The sequence below is a fragment of the Plasmopara halstedii genome, assembly GCF_900000015.1.
Source record: "Plasmopara halstedii genome assembly, contig: Scaffold_430, whole genome shotgun sequence".
Lineage (NCBI taxonomy): Eukaryota > Oomycota > Peronosporomycetes > Peronosporales > Peronosporaceae > Plasmopara > Plasmopara halstedii.
Window position 1 is genome coordinate 812,548 of NW_020187350.1, and position 20,620 is coordinate 833,167.

The 20,620-nt window shown below is 46.1% G+C and overlaps 7 protein-coding genes across 7 annotated transcripts; 4 read left to right on the forward strand and 3 right to left on the reverse strand.

Moving 5' to 3' along the window:
• Positions 1 to 272: 272 nt before the first annotated feature.
• PHALS_09738 (agc pka protein kinase) lies at positions 273 to 1,579 on the forward strand (the record flags this gene model as incomplete). The annotated part of the gene is made up of 5 exons (XM_024725047.1): positions 273 to 398; positions 469 to 1,234; positions 1,382 to 1,396; positions 1,446 to 1,512; positions 1,576 to 1,579. 5 exons carry the CDS (start codon positions 273 to 275, stop codon positions 1,577 to 1,579), a joined length of 978 nt encoding a protein of 325 aa, XP_024575863.1.
• A 391-nt stretch (positions 1,580 to 1,970) lies between these two features.
• PHALS_09739 (15-hydroxyprostaglandin dehydrogenase) lies at positions 1,971 to 2,762 on the forward strand (the record flags this gene model as incomplete). The annotated part of the gene is made up of 1 exon (XM_024725049.1): positions 1,971 to 2,762. The coding sequence occupies one exon, from the start codon at positions 1,971 to 1,973 to the stop codon at positions 2,760 to 2,762; it is 792 nt and encodes a 263-aa protein (XP_024575864.1).
• Positions 2,763 to 9,278: 6,516 nt separating this feature from the next.
• PHALS_09740 (uncharacterized protein) lies at positions 9,279 to 9,544 on the forward strand (the record flags this gene model as incomplete). Its single annotated transcript, XM_024725050.1, has 2 exons — positions 9,279 to 9,403; positions 9,466 to 9,544. 2 exons carry the CDS (start codon positions 9,279 to 9,281, stop codon positions 9,542 to 9,544), a joined length of 204 nt encoding a protein of 67 aa, XP_024575865.1.
• A 6,119-nt stretch (positions 9,545 to 15,663) lies between these two features.
• PHALS_09741 (Uncharacterized conserved protein, contains WD40 repeat) lies at positions 15,664 to 17,970 on the forward strand (the record flags this gene model as incomplete). The annotated part of the gene is made up of 3 exons (XM_024725051.1): positions 15,664 to 15,686; positions 15,759 to 16,224; positions 16,297 to 17,970. The coding sequence occupies 3 exons, from the start codon at positions 15,664 to 15,666 to the stop codon at positions 17,968 to 17,970; spliced, it is 2,163 nt and encodes a 720-aa protein (XP_024575866.1).
• Positions 17,971 to 18,155: 185 nt separating this feature from the next.
• Positions 18,156 to 18,933, reverse strand: PHALS_09742 (uncharacterized protein; the record flags this gene model as incomplete). The annotated part of the gene is made up of 2 exons (XM_024725052.1): positions 18,156 to 18,396; positions 18,458 to 18,933. 2 exons carry the CDS (start codon positions 18,931 to 18,933, stop codon positions 18,156 to 18,158), a joined length of 717 nt encoding a protein of 238 aa, XP_024575867.1.
• A 4-nt stretch (positions 18,934 to 18,937) lies between these two features.
• On the reverse strand, positions 18,938 to 19,330 carry PHALS_15389 (uncharacterized protein). The gene has a single exon (XM_024725053.2). It carries the CDS (start codon positions 19,209 to 19,211, stop codon positions 19,023 to 19,025), a length of 189 nt encoding a protein of 62 aa, XP_024575868.1. The 5' UTR covers positions 19,212 to 19,330; the 3' UTR covers positions 18,938 to 19,022.
• Positions 19,331 to 19,334: 4 nt separating this feature from the next.
• Positions 19,335 to 19,955, reverse strand: PHALS_09743 (uncharacterized protein; the record flags this gene model as incomplete). Its single annotated transcript, XM_024725054.1, has 1 exon — positions 19,335 to 19,955. The coding sequence occupies one exon, from the start codon at positions 19,953 to 19,955 to the stop codon at positions 19,335 to 19,337; it is 621 nt and encodes a 206-aa protein (XP_024575869.1).
• Positions 19,956 to 20,620: the final 665 nt, after the last annotated feature.

The window sequence follows — 20,620 nt, forward strand, 5'->3', positions numbered from 1 at the left end:
ACACAATTGCTGTACTATTGTTAAACCTTGCGTGCTAGTTGAGAGGTGGAGGACGGAAACGGAGCGTCGGGTTGCGATCGCTAAACAAAAATACTTAACGCAGCAAATAACCACCGACAAACCCCATCGCCAAAAAAAGACACAAGTGACAAGGTCGCTGGGGTTTCGCCATACCGAAGGTTTCGCCATACACAGACACCCCACCAGCGCAAGGGATCGACGCATTTACTTTCGCTGAGCATTGGCGTTGAAAGTAGACAATCTTAGCTCAGATGGCCACTTCAAACGCTGTTAAGACCTCGCACAAGTTCGCAACTCCGCTTGATGGATCACAATTTGAAATGGGTGTGACATTAGGTACCGGTTCGTTTGGCCGCGTACGCTTTGCGACGCACAGAGTAAGTTGTGTGTAGTGATCGATTGGAGTTGACTCGAGCGACTGAAGATGTAGTGGCTTTGTCTTTGCAGGCGAGCAACACATACTGGGCGATTAAAATCTTGAAGAAGGCTGAAATAATTCGACTGCAGCAGGTCGAGCACATGCTTTCGGAAAAGTCCATCTTGTTATGTCTGGATCATCCGTTTATTGTCAACTTGGCAGGCACATACCAGGATACCAAATTTTTATATATGGTGCTCGAGTACGTCATTGGGGGCGAGTTCTTCACACACCTTCGAAAGGCTGGACGGTTCGACAATAATGCGGCCAAATTTTATGCAGCACAGGTGGTAGCCATTTTTGAATACATGCACAATCAGGATTTCATCTATCGCGATTTGAAGCCCGAAAATTTACTACTTGATAGTGAAGGCTACATAAAGATCACCGATTTTGGCTTTGCCAAGCGAGTGGCGTTTAAGACGTACACACTCTGCGGCACACCAGAGTATATCGCACCTGAGGTATTACTGAACAAAGGACACGGCAAAGGAGTGGATTGGTGGACTTTGGGTATATTGCTTTATGAAATGCTTGCAGGACAGCCGCCATTTTGCGATGACGACCCCATGGGCATTTACCAGCAAATACTTTCGGGAAAGCTGAATTTTCCACGTTTTTTTGACCGAAATGCAAAGGGTTTGATCAAGCGAATGCTTACAGCTGATCTCACAAAGCGGTATGGTTGTCTTAAGAACGGCGTTGAGGATATAAAGAAGCACAAGTTTTTTTCTGGTGTGAATTGGGAGGAACTGCTAGCTCGCAAGGGTGCCGCTCCGATTATTCCACGCGTCGGTACGGCCAATGACACTTCTAATTTTGATCCTTATCCAGATTCGATGGACGATGCAATTGTCCCAGTCTATAACGGCAAGGATCCTTTTGCCGATTTTTAACCACATTGTTACCATTATTGCATCTTGATATATGCTGGCGATCAAGGTGGCACGAGCGCTGGTGGATAGGCAGCAAGACGTAGAAGCTTAAACTTTTCTGGGCGTCGTAGAGAATTCGACAGGAAATAATGGTCAGCAAAGTCAGAATGCATCTCTATTTATCGCGAAGATGCGGCAGTAAGGATGCCTTTTTAGTTTATTATATTTGACTTGCGCTTACATGCATATTTGATCCGCAAGGTGAAATTGCAATGTCATGGTCACTTCGATGGTACATGTAACTGCAGCTTGAAACTGGAACAGTAAAAAATACTTTTTTGTTTGATTTCGATGTCGCTATAGTACTTGTTGAATATGAAGTGCAACACACACAGTCAGATAAAGGCAATTAGTAACTGAATGATACCCTTGGTTACGCAGTCTTAAAGGTCTTGTATTTTTGGATGGGCGGTAGTATGCAGTCAGAGCGTTGAAATGACAGGCAACCTTGCAAATGAGTACTACAAATTATTTTTCAAAATGACGTGATACCAGCATTAAATATTACGCCGAATTATTGGTTTAAGAATTGTGAGATTTGATAACCAGGAGTCTGTTGTGTTAAATCTGTGAGCTCTCAACATTTTTTTATCTCAATGGAATTCCGAAAGGTTGTTGCGATTGTAACGGGCGGCGGCCGCGGCTTTGGCCGTGCCTTTGCGGAAGAAATTCTGGCCTGCCATGGAAAAGTCATGATAACAGATATCAATCTGTACGAGCTGGAAGCCACGGGGAAGGAACTGCGTCGCAAGCACGGCGAGAAGAACGTGTGCTGGGACTGTCAGGACGTAACTGCGAAAGACAGTTTTCCGCGTGCTTTTGAATACGCCAGCAATCACTTTAGAACGCCTGTAAACGTTCTAGTAAACAATGCTGGTATTGCCGGAGATTTGACATTCTATGACTCCAAAAGTACCACCTGGGAGAATGTTATTAACATCGATCTAACTGCACTCATTCGAGGTACCCAATTTGCAATCGGTGAGTTCAAGCGCACACTTAATGGCGAGGAAGGTGTAATTGTGAATCTTAGCAGTATGGCTTCTCTCTTCCCCGTGCCGTTTTCACCCGTATATGCGGCGGCCAAGGCTGGTGTCACGGGTTTCACCCGTTCGCTTTATCAGCTTAAGAAGTCGGATAATATCCGCTGCTTCGGAATGTGTCCGGCTTTTGCCGAGACAGAAATGGGTCGCTCGGCCGACAAGGATGCTCCAGAATACACTAAGATGATGGGTGGTCTCTTACCTGTCAAGGTTGTTGTGGATGCCTTCGCCGCTGGCATGCGTGAGTCTGATAATGCTGGACGCATGCTACGTATTACGAGTAAAGGCACGGTGTACAATCGCTTTCCCGGCGACCAGACATTATTTCCGAACTCTAAACTGTAGCTATAACGATGGCAACGAATCGTCTGTATGTTACTCTTCGAAAAAACAAAACCTTGTCTGTAACTAACTTAATTTTGTGGTCCATATTTCTATCAAATTCCACATTTCGAGTGCCATGTTAATCTTCAAAACACAGACGAGGCATGATCGCACCTCTTTCATATTGTCAAACCAGTCTAAATTCCGTCGCCAGTTACTATATTGAGTTAGCGAAGCTATTAGACGGTATTACCCCCACACGTGTTAAGTGGTTGACATACAGCAAATTATGTGCAGCATCTGTCAGGTGAGACATGAGAAACAAAGTGCACAGCTTAAAATCCTCCTCTGCTAAGGCATTCGCACCCGCATTACACCAACATAAAACTGAAAACGTTCCTTGGAAGAACGTAAGGTCGGTGACTTTAGCTTAGCTTTGTCTAAGCAAAGGCCCCGCTGCACTTGGTAGCACTCATAGTCAATCTACACCTGAGTCGTTACGACCGATCCTCTGTGAGGATGGAGGAATACTCCTATTTGCCCCAGGGCATGCAAGATGGGCTTGATAAGCTGATGTCTCTGCTGGGCTCAGAGGGCGTGGAGCACCTCGTTGCACAAGGGCCCGAAGCCATAAGCGAGCGTCTAGAAGCGTTTTCAAGATATGAAAATGCTCTGTTAGAGCACTAACAGCAGGAGCTGTCAGTGTCGACAGCGTCTATGACGCCACCGTCGACGACAGATGATACCTTTCGAGCCAAGCCGCTCATGGTAACGTTAAGACCTTTGAGGGTAAGGATGGAAAGAATCTTCTACTCTAGATAATAGATGAGATAGGCCGAGATATGTTGAAATTTAAAGCTCACGTTTCGATTCTCAATATTACAGTGCGTTTTTCCTGCGATACATTCTACTCTAGATGAGAGAGGCTATGACATCCGCCACACTCTAAAACGAGCACAGCATGTGGCGCTAGCGGGGCCGAGCGTGAGAATGGACACTCACGTGCGGTGCTTCAGTTGAAGGTGTGTTCTCCCGTGGAAGGAGCTGAAGCGTCAGCTTCTGCGAGTGTTCTCGCAGCCTAATCAGGCATATCGCGTGAGATCGCGATTCCTTGCTGTCCGACAGGGCTATAAGGAGTTGGTGGACTTTGTCCAAGAGTTGAGAACTCTTACTGCCAGGATGGCAGCAGATCCTCTTCCCGAGGCGGTCAGAGTGACTGTCCTAATGGAGGGCCTCCGCATTGGCGTGGCCAAAATGGAAGTCTTCAGTGTCGATCCGTCTTCTTTTGAAGAAGCGGTGAGCGTGGCATTGACTGCCGAATTTCTTAAGTCGGCACGACTTGGTTGAAATTCACACCCTGAGAGCTCGTCGAGCGGGCCTGATGCAATGGATTTCAGCAATGCTGAGAAAGAGGAGGGAATGCTCCAAGCTGTTGAGAAAGAGAATAGTTCCCACAGCTGGGTGAAAGCCAGCTATCCTATCCGCCTAGACTATATGGGAAGTTTAGCCCCAAGCTGCTGAGCCAGCTGTATGCTGAGGCGCTGGAAGCGCGATTGAGTGACAGCTTCACTGTTCGTTTAGTGATGGGGCCTGTGTCACGGTGCCGAGGGTCTCTGAGGACCTCGGTGTCAAGTTTCGCGACTTGAGTAGCGTAGAACGCTGTCTAGTCTTGTACATGGATGCAAACTATGACCTTATCCTCGGCATGGCATGGTTAATACACCATGAATCATGGGTTGATTGTAGGTCGAAGACCTTGGGCTCTACGCGTACGTCTCCTAGTGGAACTTTGGTGATTAATCAACTAGGAAGTGGATACGCTATTGGCGCGGGCACTGGACCAGGACGGTCAATGTGTTAGATATCGGAGTAGCTGAGTTGTCAAACACCGAAGGTGTATTGAACAAAGGCCCCGAGCGTGACTTGCGAACCGAACGTGGAGTGGAACATAACCCACTGAGCGCTGCTCAAGTACTGGAACAGTCGCTGCATGCCAAGAGTGGCACGCTATCCACTGGACGAAGACTGCGGAAATAGCAACTCTTAGTCGGGTGTTGTAAAAATATCAAGGCTCCGATGGAGCAGGGAGTGGGAACACTGGACGGCACCCAGTGCGTGTTCCCACTGGTCTCGATGAGACGTAAAACCTCTATTGAGAGGGGACAGTGAAGCCGTATGTTATCTGCACTATGCAGGGCGTCGACCCTGGCCAAGGGTGCGTCTACCGGAGACGATAGCGGGCAGCTATATAACCTTGCCAACGGCAGGACGAGAGAGAAAAAACAGCGACGTCACCCTCGAGGCTATTCCCACAGTAGATGCTCTTCTTGAGCTGGACGAGATGACCTTCGAAGACTTTAGCGGTGCCTTGAAGGCAGGCAATTTAGCCGAGGTGTTCAATATAAGACCAAACGAGGAAATTAACTCGTCGTCGTTTTTGGATGAAGCTGTCTTGGAGAACACTAAGAGGGTGCTGAGCGCACGAAGTTGATCGTCGATCCTGAAGGATACTTCGGCTTATTCTTTGGTAAAGTAATTTCAATACGTCGTCTCCAAAGATCCGCCGTCGGTCCAAACTTCGGACCGAGGTGTGCGTCATGAGATTGGCCTAGTACCAGGAATCAAATATTGCGTAACACGCCAATGGCCCTGCATAAAGAGCAGTGTGACGTCGTTGACGCCTTGTTCCGTGCAAGGCACGAGGCAGAAATGGTGTGTGAAATCAAGTCTCCCCATTCGACACCCACATTTTGTGTCCGGAAGCCGAATGGCAAGTGGCGTATCGTTCACCCTTATGATAAGCTAAGCGCTGCCACTATGACGGTTCTATTGCCAATACCTGGAAAGGATATTTTTCGGAACAATATGGTTGTCTGTACAAAGTACAGCGCGCTCGACTTGGTCGATGGTTATTACAAATTGCTCATGAGAGCGAGTGATATTTAGTACTTCGAGCGGGATGCTCTGAGAGTGGCTGGTGATGTCCCAAGGGCTGTCAAATGCACCAAAAACATTTAATCGTCTTGTGACAGAGTTATTTCGGCCCCATCTGGCGTATGCACAGACATACTTCGACGATATCTTTGTCCACAGCCGTGTGAGGTCTGGGAGGACAGATGAGGAGAACCACATCGTCCATTGAAGAGCGGTGCTCGAGTGCATGCGCACGAATAAGCTATATGCTAATGCCAATAAGTGCATTTTTGGCGCGGAAGAAATTTCCTTTTCAAGGTGCTTCATTGTAAACGTGGCCTTCGAGTGGATCCGCTAAGGTCAGGCCATTCTGGACTGGCCGGCTCCAAAGAACCAAAAGGAAGCTCGGCCTCGCCAGCTACGTGCACAAGTATAGCGCGAATTATTCGGAATGGCACGGCCATTGCCGAATCTTCTTAATAAGGATACGAAATGATGTTGGGACACCGAGTTTTGATAGGCTTTTGACAGGGTCAAAGACAGCCTCCTTCATGTACCAATACTGGCGTTGCCAGACCTCGATCGTCCCTTTAGTGTCGTCTGTGACGCTTCGGACTTTGCCATCGGCTGTCAACGGCTGCAAGCAGACGCCGAGGGGCGGGATCGGGCGATCGCGATCGACTCTCGCCAGCTTAAGGCTGCGGAGAGGAACAACCCAGTTCACGAAAAGGAATTACTTGCGATGAAGTATGCACTTGTCAAGTTCAGGTACACCTTCTTAGCTCAAAGCCGTTTGTGAACTGCACAGATCATGCATCACTACGCACTGCAACTCAGTCGCCTCGTCTCTGGCAGAGGATGACCAGGTGGCTCTCCTTCTTTGCAGAATATAACTTCAAGGTGAAGTATAAGCCAGGAAAGCAGAATGCTTTGGCTGATGCGTTGTTACGCAGACCGGACTATGAGCTTGCTCATGTCACGACGGTGACTTCGTCAGTGGCAGATTCGATCCGCGCCGCATACGCAGATGACAGTATGAGTGTAGCGCTGCTACAGGCTCTTGGGGCTAGGGGTTTGGAAACTCGGACAAGAAAAATTGTCGGCGCGATTGCGCGCACGGTTACTCCGATTTTGGTTGGGTAACGGGTTGCTGTATTATAGCACCGATTCAACTAATACGCCACAAATTTTGGTTCCTCATGATAAGACTTTGAAATACCGTATCCTCTATGAGACCCACGACACCCCACTTTGTGATCATCTCGGTCGTGAGAACACGTACAGCTTGGTGAGCTGCCACTATTGGTGGCTCAAGCTGTAAAAGTGGACGAGCACATATGTGCGTACGTGTGAGACGTGTCAGAGGGTGAAACCCTATCCGAATGCGGCAGCGCCGCTGGCCAGCTTATCGAAACCCTCCGGGTGTTGGCAGTCCAAGATTATGGACTTTGTGCTTGGCCTGCCAAAACACTCGGTGGGCAAGACGGGTGCGGTGGTCTTCATCGACCGTTTGAGCAAGATGGCTCTCTTGCAGTACTATCGACAGTGTGGGTACAGCGACGCTGTTTGTCAATCGTGTATTTCGACAACATGGACTCCCGGAGTCAATTGTCTCTGATATAGACCCGCGCTTCACTGGGAAGCTTTGATTTACACTCTTCAGGGTGCTGGGCACAAAGTTGACTATGTCATCAGCGGACCTACCGCAGACCGATGGTCAGGCTGAGCGCGTGATTCGCGTCGTCGAGGACGTTCCTCACAGCGTCTGCGCTGAGACGCCGAGGCGCTGGAGCGCTATGTTGCCACTCGTATAGTTTGCGCTGAACAATGCAGCGCGTTCATCTATCGGCTATACACCGCCATCCCATGATGTCAGCCCACTCATAGTCCGTAAAGAAGTCGATGACTTCCTGTCTACCAGACTGACTGTCTTACGACACGTTCGCGGTGCGATGGTTATGTGTGTATATCATCAACCTATCGAAAAAGCATACAGCCATTATATCAGAGGCGTTGAGACATACCGACCAGATAGTATTATAAATTGGAGAAAAATTTTACAGGTCAAAATTTGGGCTCGAACTAGCTCAGTGGGGCTGCCGTAGCTCTTTGCTAAGAGAAAGCAAAGTTAAGGTCACCGATTTTACATTCTTTCCAAATCCAGAACAAGTTTAGCGGATCGCAATCCGCAATTTCTTAGTACAAAAACCTTAACTTAGGCAAACGAACACTTCTGTTTACTGTATTTGATTGTTTTAGCTGCGGCAATATCTAAAACCCTAGGCTTTCCGAATTGTTATAGCAATTAATATAGTAAAATCTAATTAACATAGTGTAGCATTACTACTGGCAATTCTGCCACGTGGTGGCTTCTTATTACGGTGTAGCCATATCACTGTGTTATCACGCTAATTGTGTAATCCACACCTGTGTACGGTCGCACAAGATTGTGCGACCCGCCCTATCTCACAAGGGCACGTGTACTATTGACTCAATTAACTTACATCACACCTTGCAGCATTTTTTTCCTTACCAACGTTACAAATCCAAGCCATAGGGAGGATATCATGTTAAAAAAAGATTTGTACTCCACGCCTATAAGTAATATCTTGCCGGTGATCATACGAGCCAAATCTGAGACAAACCCCTCTCCACCGCCACTTACTTGCTAATTTCTCTGCTGTTTATGCTGCTTGTTGAGCCGCTCCTTCGTCGTCACATGCCATGCCTTCACTCGTCACACGAGTAAAGAATTCAAGCTTTGCACTGAGTATCAAGCGTGGTACAAACGTCTGCTCATAACCGTCAGAATCATACAGTGCAAAAACATAAATGGGATGGGTGTTTGGTTAACTTGGGGAGTCACGGGTTCTTTTTTTTACTCTCGCCCTTCAGCTGCGCCAACATCGTCGCCGGCTTTTGTATCACCTTCACCCTTGGTCCGAGTGACGAGCCCCAAATGGTCTTAGCGTGCAAATAGCGGCGTCTCTATCGCTTTGGATTTGTTGCTTATTACGCCCGTGCTCAACGGCAATTTTACACAGCTCCCTTTTGCTCATGACGCTGTCTTTTATCCACGCGTAGACCAGCGGCCAACAACACGTCACTCGAAGACCCCAAGCCTCTTGCCTGTGATATCGAAGCGATCGAGGGACAGTTCACTGATGGTGGTGACTGCTTATTATCGTGTCTTACATCGACCAAGCACAATCTTACGTACTAGAGGTAAAGCATAGTGACCTGCATTTGGTAGATTCTGGTGAAGATCCCATCCCCAACATTTTATCGTCACTGTCCGGCAAGAGCCATGAAACTGTCAAGTCGTAAGACACTAATTGAAAACCAAGATTCTTGTCGGTATTCTGCGCAATTGAAGTTTTCGTACTTATAGTGCACGAAAATGAGCATCTTAATGGTCTCATTTTTACTCAAAAGAGTTTGACCTCCTGATACCGAGATATATCAATGACATTTCAAACGTAGAATCAAACACAGACTCGTACTTGGAGACGGGTCCCATTTGCACCCTGGCTACTGATCAGCTGAGGACTCACACGATCTATAAATTGATTCCAGCTATAAAAATTTACGTCCGCGCCATGATATCTCTTCTTTCTGTCAGATATGGGTCCAGGTGCCCAGATGCGCAAAAAAGTAGCTTTCAATCAAGTTCTGTTTATTGTATGCATGGCAAAAAATGCCGTTTGCTACCGTTTTCATAAGAGTCTCGACCTTGATGCTTCAAAACAGTGAGTTCGCTTAGTCTTGACCAGCTACCGTAATTGCACTCGCTTAAACGTCGCTACAACAGCAACAACCAGATGCAGCATCCTTCGCCCAACGCGCGAGTCACTGACTCGAGGACAATGCCCAGTACTGGGCCTACCTAGCTATAACATGAAGGTGGACACATCACCGTTGACGTTCTTTCGGGAACAAACAATAATAAAATACAGTTTGACAGATTGCATGTATGACATCATTGGAAAATACCACGAATGTTTTCTGTACTAATCAGGGAAAAATGACATTCATTACTAGTAAGAAAGAATGATGGTCCCTACTTGGGAATCGGCGTGGGTGATGAGACCGATGCTGTCTTCCATCTGATGTCAATCACGCAAGTCAGTCTTTTTTGCGGGAAACTTTCCACTCAGACTTCAAGCTCAAGTTTCTCAACGTTTTCCTGTGGTCAACCTCAGAAGACGAGGTTTTCTATATCAACTTCAAATGTTTAATTATGTGTAAGTTTTATACATAGAACCTCTGAGAGCTCTACGGATGTTAATCATGTAGCTTTTGGAACCAAAACTCACTTGCTATTTTACCGCATTCTTATCAAAAATTTCTCCATAAGCACAATTGCGCGTGCCACGTTTGGGGCTGTCTCGGTCAGCCTCTTACATACCCAAGTAGAACTTTTTGTGTGAGGCACTTATAATGGGATGATCTAGTGCAAGCACAAAGCTCAGAACGCTCCGCATCATTAGTTCGCAAAGCTGCAAACCAACTTCTGACGGGTTTTAATCACCACGCTCTAACGATCAAACGGCCAGATCACTCGTTTTTGCATTTTTATTTTTTATCTCGAAATCTGTCATGGTTTTAATAGGACCTGATACTGATTCAGGACTGCGTATACAAGCACGAGCTTGACTTCTCCAAGCACAAATATCATTCACAATCACAGCTACTAGAAGGCGTAGCTATAACTACTTTCAGGTGTGACAGTCGATAACGGTCAGATTTGCATTAAAGAATTTTGGCTGCTGATAAGCGGCTTCTCGCTGATGTCATATGAATGGAGGAGGTGAAGAGCTGGACTTAGTTTGTAATTTTGTCAAGAAGCCCCACACGACGATCAAAACCGCATAAGAGTATCGCCAATAAACAAGAGCCCGAAGCTACTTAGTGTCACATCTCGCGTATCGGTGAATCAAACAAGAAAAATTGAAGCCTTATGCAAATTTTTCAAAAGGTTACGAGCACTGATTTTAAAGAAAGGCGAGGCGTATCTATTCGAAATTAAAAGCGGGACTGGTGCTAAAGATGGCAGGCGGCTGGCACTTCATTGGTGACCTTGCGAAGAATGTGTTTGATAAATCTCTTTCTTGCGCTACGTGTACGCTGAAAGTACTCGACGAAGCCAGGACCATCAGCATAAAAGTGGAGGAAACTGATTATCACGACAAAATTGTTGAAATGCAGCAAATACCGTAGGATGTGCACAAAATATGAGCTTATTTGACTCAAACATTGATCTCCCTGGCGCGTTACTGCGGATGGTATGTTTGAGCTTGCTCTTTGGTCCGAAGTGCCGACACTTATTTCCAGTGAAGACGGTCGATCTGATATCGGCGCACCACATTCTCTTCTTTTCGCTTAGCACCTCTTGCTGCACGAATTTCGTGCTCCATGCGCTTTTCTACCGATGAAAGGGGTTGCACACCCTTCCGTAAAGCTTGCTGTAAATACTATGACAAGAGACATGCAACATTTTGCCCAAATCATCTCCCCGAGGTTACGGTTTCAAACCATCTGAATTTGCTCGCTGCGGTGGTACGTAACCTCTGCACGTGCGTGTCTTGGCCCCACACCAAGAGCATCATGAGTTTATGAGATGCTTCGTGAGCACTTTCCACAGCATCCCAGAGAAATACCGCCCCACTTGAAGCACCAACGGTTGGGAAACCGTGTGCCCTTCATCAGAAACTTATCTCAATTATTTGAAGCTGGCGAAAGTACCATAAGTACAATGTCATTTAGTGCGCTAGCTGAAGATTTCACGCCATCAAACTTGTCTCAAGGTATTTCATGCCAGCTTTGACGAAGCGAGTGGCCACCCGGAGCGTCTATTCATGCCAGCCTTAACGAAGTTCGAAGCAGAACGCAATCGCAGAGATTACAATCCACCGCATCCATTCATTTCTGCTAACATCCCATCTTGTATCTACTAAGCAGCTGTTACAGATGCCAACCAGCTTTGATCACACAATACGCTCAGTCGTCGCTGTTGCAACGTGCGCTGCGTAGGGTTACACTGCGGCTTTTTCGCGGCGAGCGGCAACGGCGACAGAGCTTTTTTTCGAAGGTCAAATATACATAAGTTTATGAACGATGACTTGTCATCTACATCACTAGATACCGATAATAGCTGCTGAACATCCATCGGTCCACCAAACATCCACGCGAAACTGGACGACATCTTCCTCATCAAATATTGAGAACATTTCTCACAGCTGACTCTCGCGACCTCTCTTGATTATGGTAGCATGTCAACTCTCTTTAGGGGCTTGACATGCATTTGAATCTGAGATGTGGTAATTTTTAGAACCGCTCTATGATTGTATCACCGACCAGTGTGACGTGCGGTTCGCCCAGTGGCTCAGAACTAGGGTAGCCCAGCGAAAATGGATGGTGCACCCACTACTCCACCTTTAGTACAGCTCATCACACCCAACTGTACGTATAGACACGATCGTGGTATGGCTTCAAAAAATTTAAAGTAGAACAAATTATGTATTCGCTTTTTCTTTGGAACTATAAGAACATATTCCAACTTATTTTTTTGCGATCCGATGTGGTGTAATTGCATTTGAGGCTTGTATTCTATGGACACTGCATGTCTATGGATGATAATGACATGCTATCAAACCTTTGACTCGCCACATATTCCTGTACCTCTGGCATCGGCGTGTTAGTTTTGTATGTACTGGCTTTCATCTATAGCGCAGCGCACTCTCCGCGTGGCGCTCGATCTCATTGAGAAGGAATCACTACTCTTTAGTGCGAAGTGTGGCCGGGCTGATGCAGCCAAGTTGAAATTGAACGACAGCCTCTCCCCAACAAGATCTGAACTTTGTGACGGTGTCGAAGGCACCCGATCATTAGTTATTTTCATATGCAAATAGTACAAAGCCTGTATAAGCATAGACTTATGTAAAAGGGCAAAGCGTATTTAAATAGTGAAGGCAACTCGTTCCAGCACCGCGGTCTCTTTGCACAAGTACCTCAGCGGATATCATCCACAACACATTTAGTACACTTCATCTGGCAGTCGTCAGCAGTATACATGCCAAATTTAGTGCTGAGCACTTTGAACGAAAACTGCCAGAACTTAACTGTGGAGCTTGGGCCAAATAACAGCGTCCCGGCAAGCAATGTTGAGAAATTGGTTTGCGAAATGCGTGGCTATGTCTTTTCCAATCATACCGTAGCCGATAGCAGAAAAATTCCCACCTTTTTGAGACTAGCAACAAAGACCACAGGGCACGTATCACCAAATGCTTCTTTTTAAGACCAAACCAACGTCTATACTTATGGACTGCCACCAAAGTAAGGGTATGGCCTTCCGCTTCAAGGTGTCGTCGCATGCGTTATGATCTTAACACGTCGACACGATCCACACGTGTGTACATATGTGCTTTTCCACTTATCCATGTGAAACAACCAATGCATAGTGCTCACCAAGCAGTATGTCGTTTTCTTCCGAGGTGGCCACTTAAAGTGGCTGCATTAGGCATAACAATGCAGGCGTGTAACAACGCGCTTCGACAAAACGGCGCCCAAGCTCTTGGCGGCGTCATATCGTAACATACGACAATCCAAAATCGGGGCGAGGCAAAATGACATCCAAAAGTGCTTAAAGTCGACCAAACTCCAAGGGTATACTTGGCAGAGAAGGACATGTATTTCTCAAAATGAGTTGTGGTAAAGGGGGGGTGTCGCTGTGTGCAGTAACGAATTGTTTTTTAAGATGATTACAAACGGCATGAAATCAGTATTTGTAATTTGAAGTAGTGAGAGTACACTAAGAGGCGCGAAGTTTACTGTCATTGGCTAGGCATTTTTTCCTTGCTGCTCTAAGCCGGCAAGTCTCTAGTACGACCACGCATATATGCCCATTGAATTCGGCTTGGTATCGTGCGCGACCCATGATAAAACCGGAGCGGTATAGACGACATGTAATGGCTGAATTGGTCTAGCAAGAGCTAAATTGGAGCACGCGTAAGGCTTGCTTCCAAATACTTAATGTCAGCACCACCTGCTGCACCCCACGCCACTTGACAATCATTTTAAGGGATCGGTGAAGGTTCATACGATGAGACACATATTACATTGAATCTGTAAAAAAATTGGCGGCTATACCGAGCCACATGCTCAAGACCTTTTGGATAGAGGTTTTAATCAATCTACGGTTATCATTATCTTTGCGGGATCTTTCCGCAGGCTTTGCGGCGCAATTAGTCAACCCAGAAAGGAATCTTGTCCGTTCCAAAGACACACATGTCTATTGGCGAATTATTATTGAAGCGTATATACCAAATAGATGCACGTACTCAAGCGCACCGGTCAATTAGAAATGAATGTGGAGATCGTAGAATTGGCTGAAGGGCTATTCGACAAGTTTTGAGTATCGTGTAACATGGCCGACAACTCGAAATTGATACTCCTGCTGCAGGACCAGTTGATCGAGAATGGCAACGCGAGTGTTGTTGCGACGATTTCAGCCTTTAAACATTCCAGAATGGACAGCAGTGCTTTACCGGTAAAATACTGTTTAGACTCATGAATGAGCTCAAAGTGATAATGCCAATGTGACTTCACCCAGATGGGGATGCTTGCGCCTGGATAGGCGCCATAGAGGGAATCAGATTGAGTAAGGTAGTCAGAGGCCATAAAAACCTTCATCAGAACATCCAGTGAGTAAGCAACAGGCTAAGGGGTTGCAATTACTTCCCAAACTAAGTACCGGACAATTCATTTTACAATTTGTCATCTATTGCTCAAGCGCCTTCGTAATAGGTCATAAATCCAAGCTCAACAACCTATTCTCCTGGTTTTGCCCCGCCTTCGCAATGGACCCACCTGCCAACTCGCTCAAATTTTCACATAACTATGATTGGACATCAAAGGTCAGAGTTTAGGAGTAACTCAAAGAATACAACATTTGGGATAGTATTGCCAAAGAAATCAAGCTTGAGCGATGCGCCACCGTGCTGGATTGTCGACGTGCAAAAGAGACACGCGAAATGCTGACAAAAGTCTGTCTTGTAATGATTTTTGCGGTTACCGTCGGCCCGTCTTGCCGACGGGGCACACGACGATACAATGACGCGTCCGATGTCGCACTTTGAGAAACGGAGTTTAGTCAACAATCTCCTTTTCACATCGGCACATCATCATGTCAATGATGCGTGAAATGAGAATATTCGAGATTCCATGAGCGCTTTTGTCAGTTAGCTAGCGCAACTTCTAACAAATCAGCAAAAACACATCAGCTTCTGTACCGTTTTGGCCGACTCGCTGACATAGGAGCTCGTCACGAGAGAACACGAGGTGCGATTAATGCGGAACTGTCAATAAAGCCGCGCACTATAAATCGTAGTGAGCGCAGAATGAGAGCCACTTACGCGATGTTGATGACACGAGTACCACCCAGCCAAGTCGCGTGTAACTGGCAGGCTTGATTGCAACGCAGCACTAAAATCTTAAGAATAACAATAGTATTCATCTTCCAATGTGTATCTTGCGATCAATGGCTTAATTCAGGCTGTTAGTACGGGCGACAAAAGATGTCGAGGTAGATAAGACGCGGTATGCAATGGTATACTCAAATCTTTCTATTTGCAGGACGTTTTAAAAAAATTCAGGGAACTATACAAACCTCCAGGGGGCACGGTTTACGGTGCCTCGCCCTTGGAAAATCACAACTAAGACTAGTTAAAATCAAAACTGAATATCTTTGTTAGCTTACAATTTGTCTTGAAGCAAACCTTAGTCTCACAAAACTATCCGATATACGATGGATCCCGTGGTTATAATAATCTACAAACGTCGTAGATTCTCGTGGTGTATTATATACACAGCGCGCCTGGTCTATGTGCTGACAAACATTTTATATCGTCAACTACATTCTACTAAAAGTGATGTAGCTTTTGAAAAGACTAAAAAATGAAAAAGTTATCATTTTTGTGACTAGAGTTTCATATAGTTATAAAACTCAAAAATGGGATTTCAAACGCCTAAGTGGTGCGAGTCCATCCTTCAGAATGCTTTCTCATTGCCACTGACCTATTGATTACTTTATCTTGCTTCCTTCAGGGTGGGATCTCCTGCATCATGCAATCGTGCAGCAAAGCTCCAAGTAGAGAAAGAAGGCATTTTTGTTGAGCAAATTGAGATTGGATCACGCTCATGCTACGTTCTGGGACGCAGCGACGAAAAGAGCGATGTGTGGCTTCAGCATCCTTCAATCTCACGGCAGCATGCTGTAATTGGTCATGACAATCAAGATCGCGTCTGTGTCATGGACTTAGGCTCGGCTCAAGGAACATTCGTCAATGACGATGAGATCAAGCCAAACCAGCAAAGACCACTCCAGACTGGAGACTGTATCCGGTTTGGAGCTAGTACAAGACGCTATGTCTTTCAGACTGGTGAGTCCAAACAGTCAAGTAAAGTAACCTCAGATCCAGAGCTTCAGCGGATGATGCGAGAGATGCAAAGTTTTGGCGACCAAAAGAGCAGTGCGAATCAGTCGACAGTCGTCAATGAGCAAAGGAACAAGGTAGTGAAATATCAAACTGCTTTATTGTACTTACAATGGTGAATTTAACGATAGTTTACTTATATATATCAGCGACAGGCTGAGATCGCAGCCATGACTGCAGAAATGATGCAGACCACCCCTCAGGTCTCTGATACTTCGATAAGGATAGAAGACGAGCAACAATCTGACGTAAAGTCTGAGAGTGACAATGACGAAGACGTCGATGATGTTGATCTTCGATATGGCGTGCCAAAGACGCATGAAGTTGGGCTTCAAAGTCACACAAAGGGGCTGGCTTGTATCGCCGTCGACGCACCTGGGGCTCGTGTGGCCACTGGATCGATGGACTATCATGTCAAACTGTGGGATTTTGCTGGTATGGCGCGTCATGTACGTCCATTTAGAGACATCGAGGTTGATGATGGCCATCCGCTCGTTGCCGTAAGCTACAGTCCTTCTGGTGACCGTCTGCTTGCCGTCACGGGATCATCCCAGCCAAAAATTCTTACACGAGAAGGTGTGGAGGAGTTACAGTTTGCAAAAGGTGACATGTATGTCGTAGATATGGCACATACGCATGGGCATACACACACAGCGACAGGTGGTCAATGGCACCCAAAAAGACGTGATCAAGTGATCACGAGCTCGTTAGACGGAACAGTGCGCCTCTGGTCTCTTGATGGCAAGAAGACATTCGACAAGCTCATTAACACGTCTGTGTTTAAATTTAAAGATCGACGAGGCCGGCGTTGTGGCGTGACGGCCTGTCAGTTCAATCCTGATGGATCATTAATTGCTGGCGCCACGATGGACGGCCAAGTGCTGTGTATTGATCCACGCCATGCATACGCTGGTGCCGCAGTGACTATCCGGGATGCTCACATTGACGGAGGAGGTGACTTGGGCATTTCTTCGATTCAATTTACACCTGATGGTAAATTAATGGCCTCGCGGTCTTGTGCAGACGACAAAATAAAGGTTTGGGATATTCGTCAGACAAAACAGAGCTTGAAAGAATTTTGCGGAATTGAAGGGGTCTTTGGCACTTGTAATCTTGCCTTTAACCACAACGGCACGACAATTGCTGCCGGCACGTGTGTTCGAAAGGGCAAAGGCCTTCATGGAAGCGTCCTTTTTTTAGATGTTCACACGTCTGATTTAGTTGAGGCTGTTGCTAGCATCGATATGAAGGAAGACGAGAGTGCAATATGCGTGGAATGGCATCATGGTATCAATCAACTATTTGTTGGTAGCTCGACGGGAACCTGTCGTGTTTTTTACGATCCGAGGCAAAGTACTAAGGGTGTGCTATTGAGTGCTACAAAGAAGCTGAAAGTGCAAAGTCACGAGTCTGGTGTTCGTATCGATGGCGCTGGTAAGGTGTACAATCCGAATGCGTTGCCCATGTACCGTGATGAGTCGGCCGGTTCGCACAAGCGCAAGTACGACAAAGTGCGTGCTGACCCAAAGAAATCTCGTGCACCTGAGAAGCCACTCACTGGTCCCGGCATGGGTGGTAAGATCAGTGGTAGCTCAACTTTTACTCAGTACTTCATGAGCAGTCATATTCGGTCTTCTTTCCGAGAAGAAGACCCACGGGAAGCGCTTTTGAAGTACGCCGAGAAGGCCGAAACGGACCCACAATTCTTGGGAGCTGCTTACAAGAAAGAGAAGCTAGACCCGCGCTATGAATTAGCCAAGCAGACATTAGAAGAGGAAAAATTGGCAAAAGAGGAAGAGAATCGCCGTTTGTTGCAGCCTTAAATGACTTGAAGATCCGAGAAAACAAATGGAACAATTCATATGAGTTATGATCAAATAAGTCGTCTACTTTTGCCTGAGTGGTGCGTGCTTCATCTTTTTACGTTGCTAATCACAATACGAGGTGCTGAAATCGCTTCGTTTTTCTGGGGCTTTATGAGAATCAAGCTAATGTTTTTGCCTCTCTTTCATATGACGGCTGCAAATGCCTTCAAAACGCGCGTTTCTTGAGCAATTGTCAATACTACACTTCCGACTCGCATGTGTAGCACACTTACCTTGGCGTTGGGTACCTTTCTTGCAGCCTGGCGCAGTGCACAGCTTGCCTCCGCCGTGAGTACGACACAGACCTCCACCTTGACTACTAGTCGTGCATCCTTCAATCGTACAGCGCGCACCACCTCCGTGGCGTTTGCATCGACCCATGGACTGTGCTCCACGAGTGCAACCTTGAACGTTGCATCGTCTTCCGCCACCGTGACGAATGCACCTTCCGTTGCTTTGCTTCTTCGTGTGGCATCCAACAATTTGGCACTCATTAGACTTGTTTTGATCCGTTCCCGGTACGGTAATTGTATCTTCCGCTACGAGAAAAGCCAGTAATTCACCCAGAGGGGTATCGGAGGAAAAAGCGGGGTCTAGACAACGATACGGCATCGGTTCAATCCAGTCTGAGATCTGTTCAGAAGATGGCAAATTTGGTGTCACAGAGCTGACGGGTTCACTCAAATACCTTGACGAATCAACTTGGAAAGCGCATTCGAAAACGTCTTGAGATGTACAAAAAGGAGTTGATATCGGAGGCGAGTCGCCGGTTAATGGTGTTTCAACTGGAGGCAATAGCACATCGCTAGAGGGTATAACCAAGTTTAGTAAAGCCAGAAGCTCAGCATAATCTGGTACTGTGTCAAACCTAACGCCTGGTGTTTGAAGCGAGTTGTAGCTTTCGAGATGATAGATGCTCATCTCGTATGAGGTTTTGTGCCCGAGAAGAGAATTTGTTAAGTGAGCTCAGTGTGTGCAACAGCAGAGCAAACTTCAGCCTTTGACCTAAATTAGTGTGCCCAATAGTTTTTCCTTTGAACCACAAGCTCCGACAGATCTCGACATTGTTGGAAAGTGATTGATACAGAAAGTTTGATTTCGAGAACCAAAGTCTCTTCATACGACATTTCCATTGAATTATTACCAATGCGACACTGTTTCATCGAATGTTTGCGGCTTTTCTTATGAGCTATTCGCATTTTTCAAATATTAGCGAGCGAAGTGAACTGAGATAGTCTCCTCCAAAGAAAAGGCCGATGCACTGCAAGCTCTTGTTCGTCATTACATTCCTAGCCTTGTGCTCTCTCGTGTTTCTTATAAGCTTACGAGTGTGTACGATGATCAAGTGTTGTCCAGTGCGTCTGACATTTGAAAGGGTCTGTCTGGTACAAGTTAAGACCAACACTTCCCGCCATAGGCTCCCACGTACCCATACGATATTGCTGACCCCATTTGCGGAATAATTCTTCTCGTTGCTCTGGTGCGTAATCTTCATCAGAGTAGTAATCCATAGCCTTGTATATAAAGCTCGCAGCTCCCCAAAGCACGTTGCTAGTGACTGGTTTACCTGTTGACGTTGTGCCAATAAAAAAGGCATCTCCCCTCGCATTCAAATGCATCGACAAGCCGTTATCCAGCGCACATCCAAGGTAAATAGCCATCCCGTTGAGCTCACCGCGTATTCTCATGCATTTATACATATTGTCAAGATCCCTGGTAAAGCTATTGAGACGAGGATAGACGATAAGGTCACTTTCAATGAAGCCTAGCAGATCTTGCAAGAATGGCATTTGCGAAAGTTTTTCCATTTTCTCCGTCTGGCGATAGCCCAGTTGTTGTCGTACGTATTCCAAAGCAATGGTTTGCGAATTGAAGACGTGATTGATCATATCATTCGTAAGGCCATTACCTTGCCCGCTCTTGATCTCCACCACAACTACCATTCCATTGAGGTAAGATAGAGATTCCATCTGAAATCGCTCTTTTTTCGACTGAGACGTGCAATTGATACGATGTGCATTCCAGTGCTGACGTTGGTGTTGTGTTCGCGAGAGCAATAGCGCACTTGATTACATGAACCACAAACTCGTAGTTTTTCGTTGTTCCCACAAATTGGACAAGCGTTTTTTGGAGTAGATTTTGCAACGGCAGGTTTTGACTCCATATCGGCGTTTTTTAATAGTGATCCGCTATAACGGTATGATCTTTCGTGGATGAATTTTACAGGAAAATATACAGAAGTCGCCAGAATCGTTCCCTATCACTGATAGATCATATGTTGAAATAAAAAGAAATTAGTCAACATGTTATGACTAGTTAAACAAAAGGCATATAAATCAGCTGTAGATGTAATAGCACATGTGGTCAGCCTCAAACGAGTATTATGTACCCTATTATGACATAATGGTACTCGGTACTGATAAGGCTGACGGAATTCGAGAATGTGAGGTTGTGGGCTGCAAGTGCGTCAGTAAACAGATATGTTTGATACAATGTTAAGTTAAAATGAATGTTAAGATATAAATCCGAAATCAGAGCAGACTTTCAATCTACAGTGCTGGCCAAAAATATGTAGCCATGACTAATTCTCAAATTTTTATGTTAATTT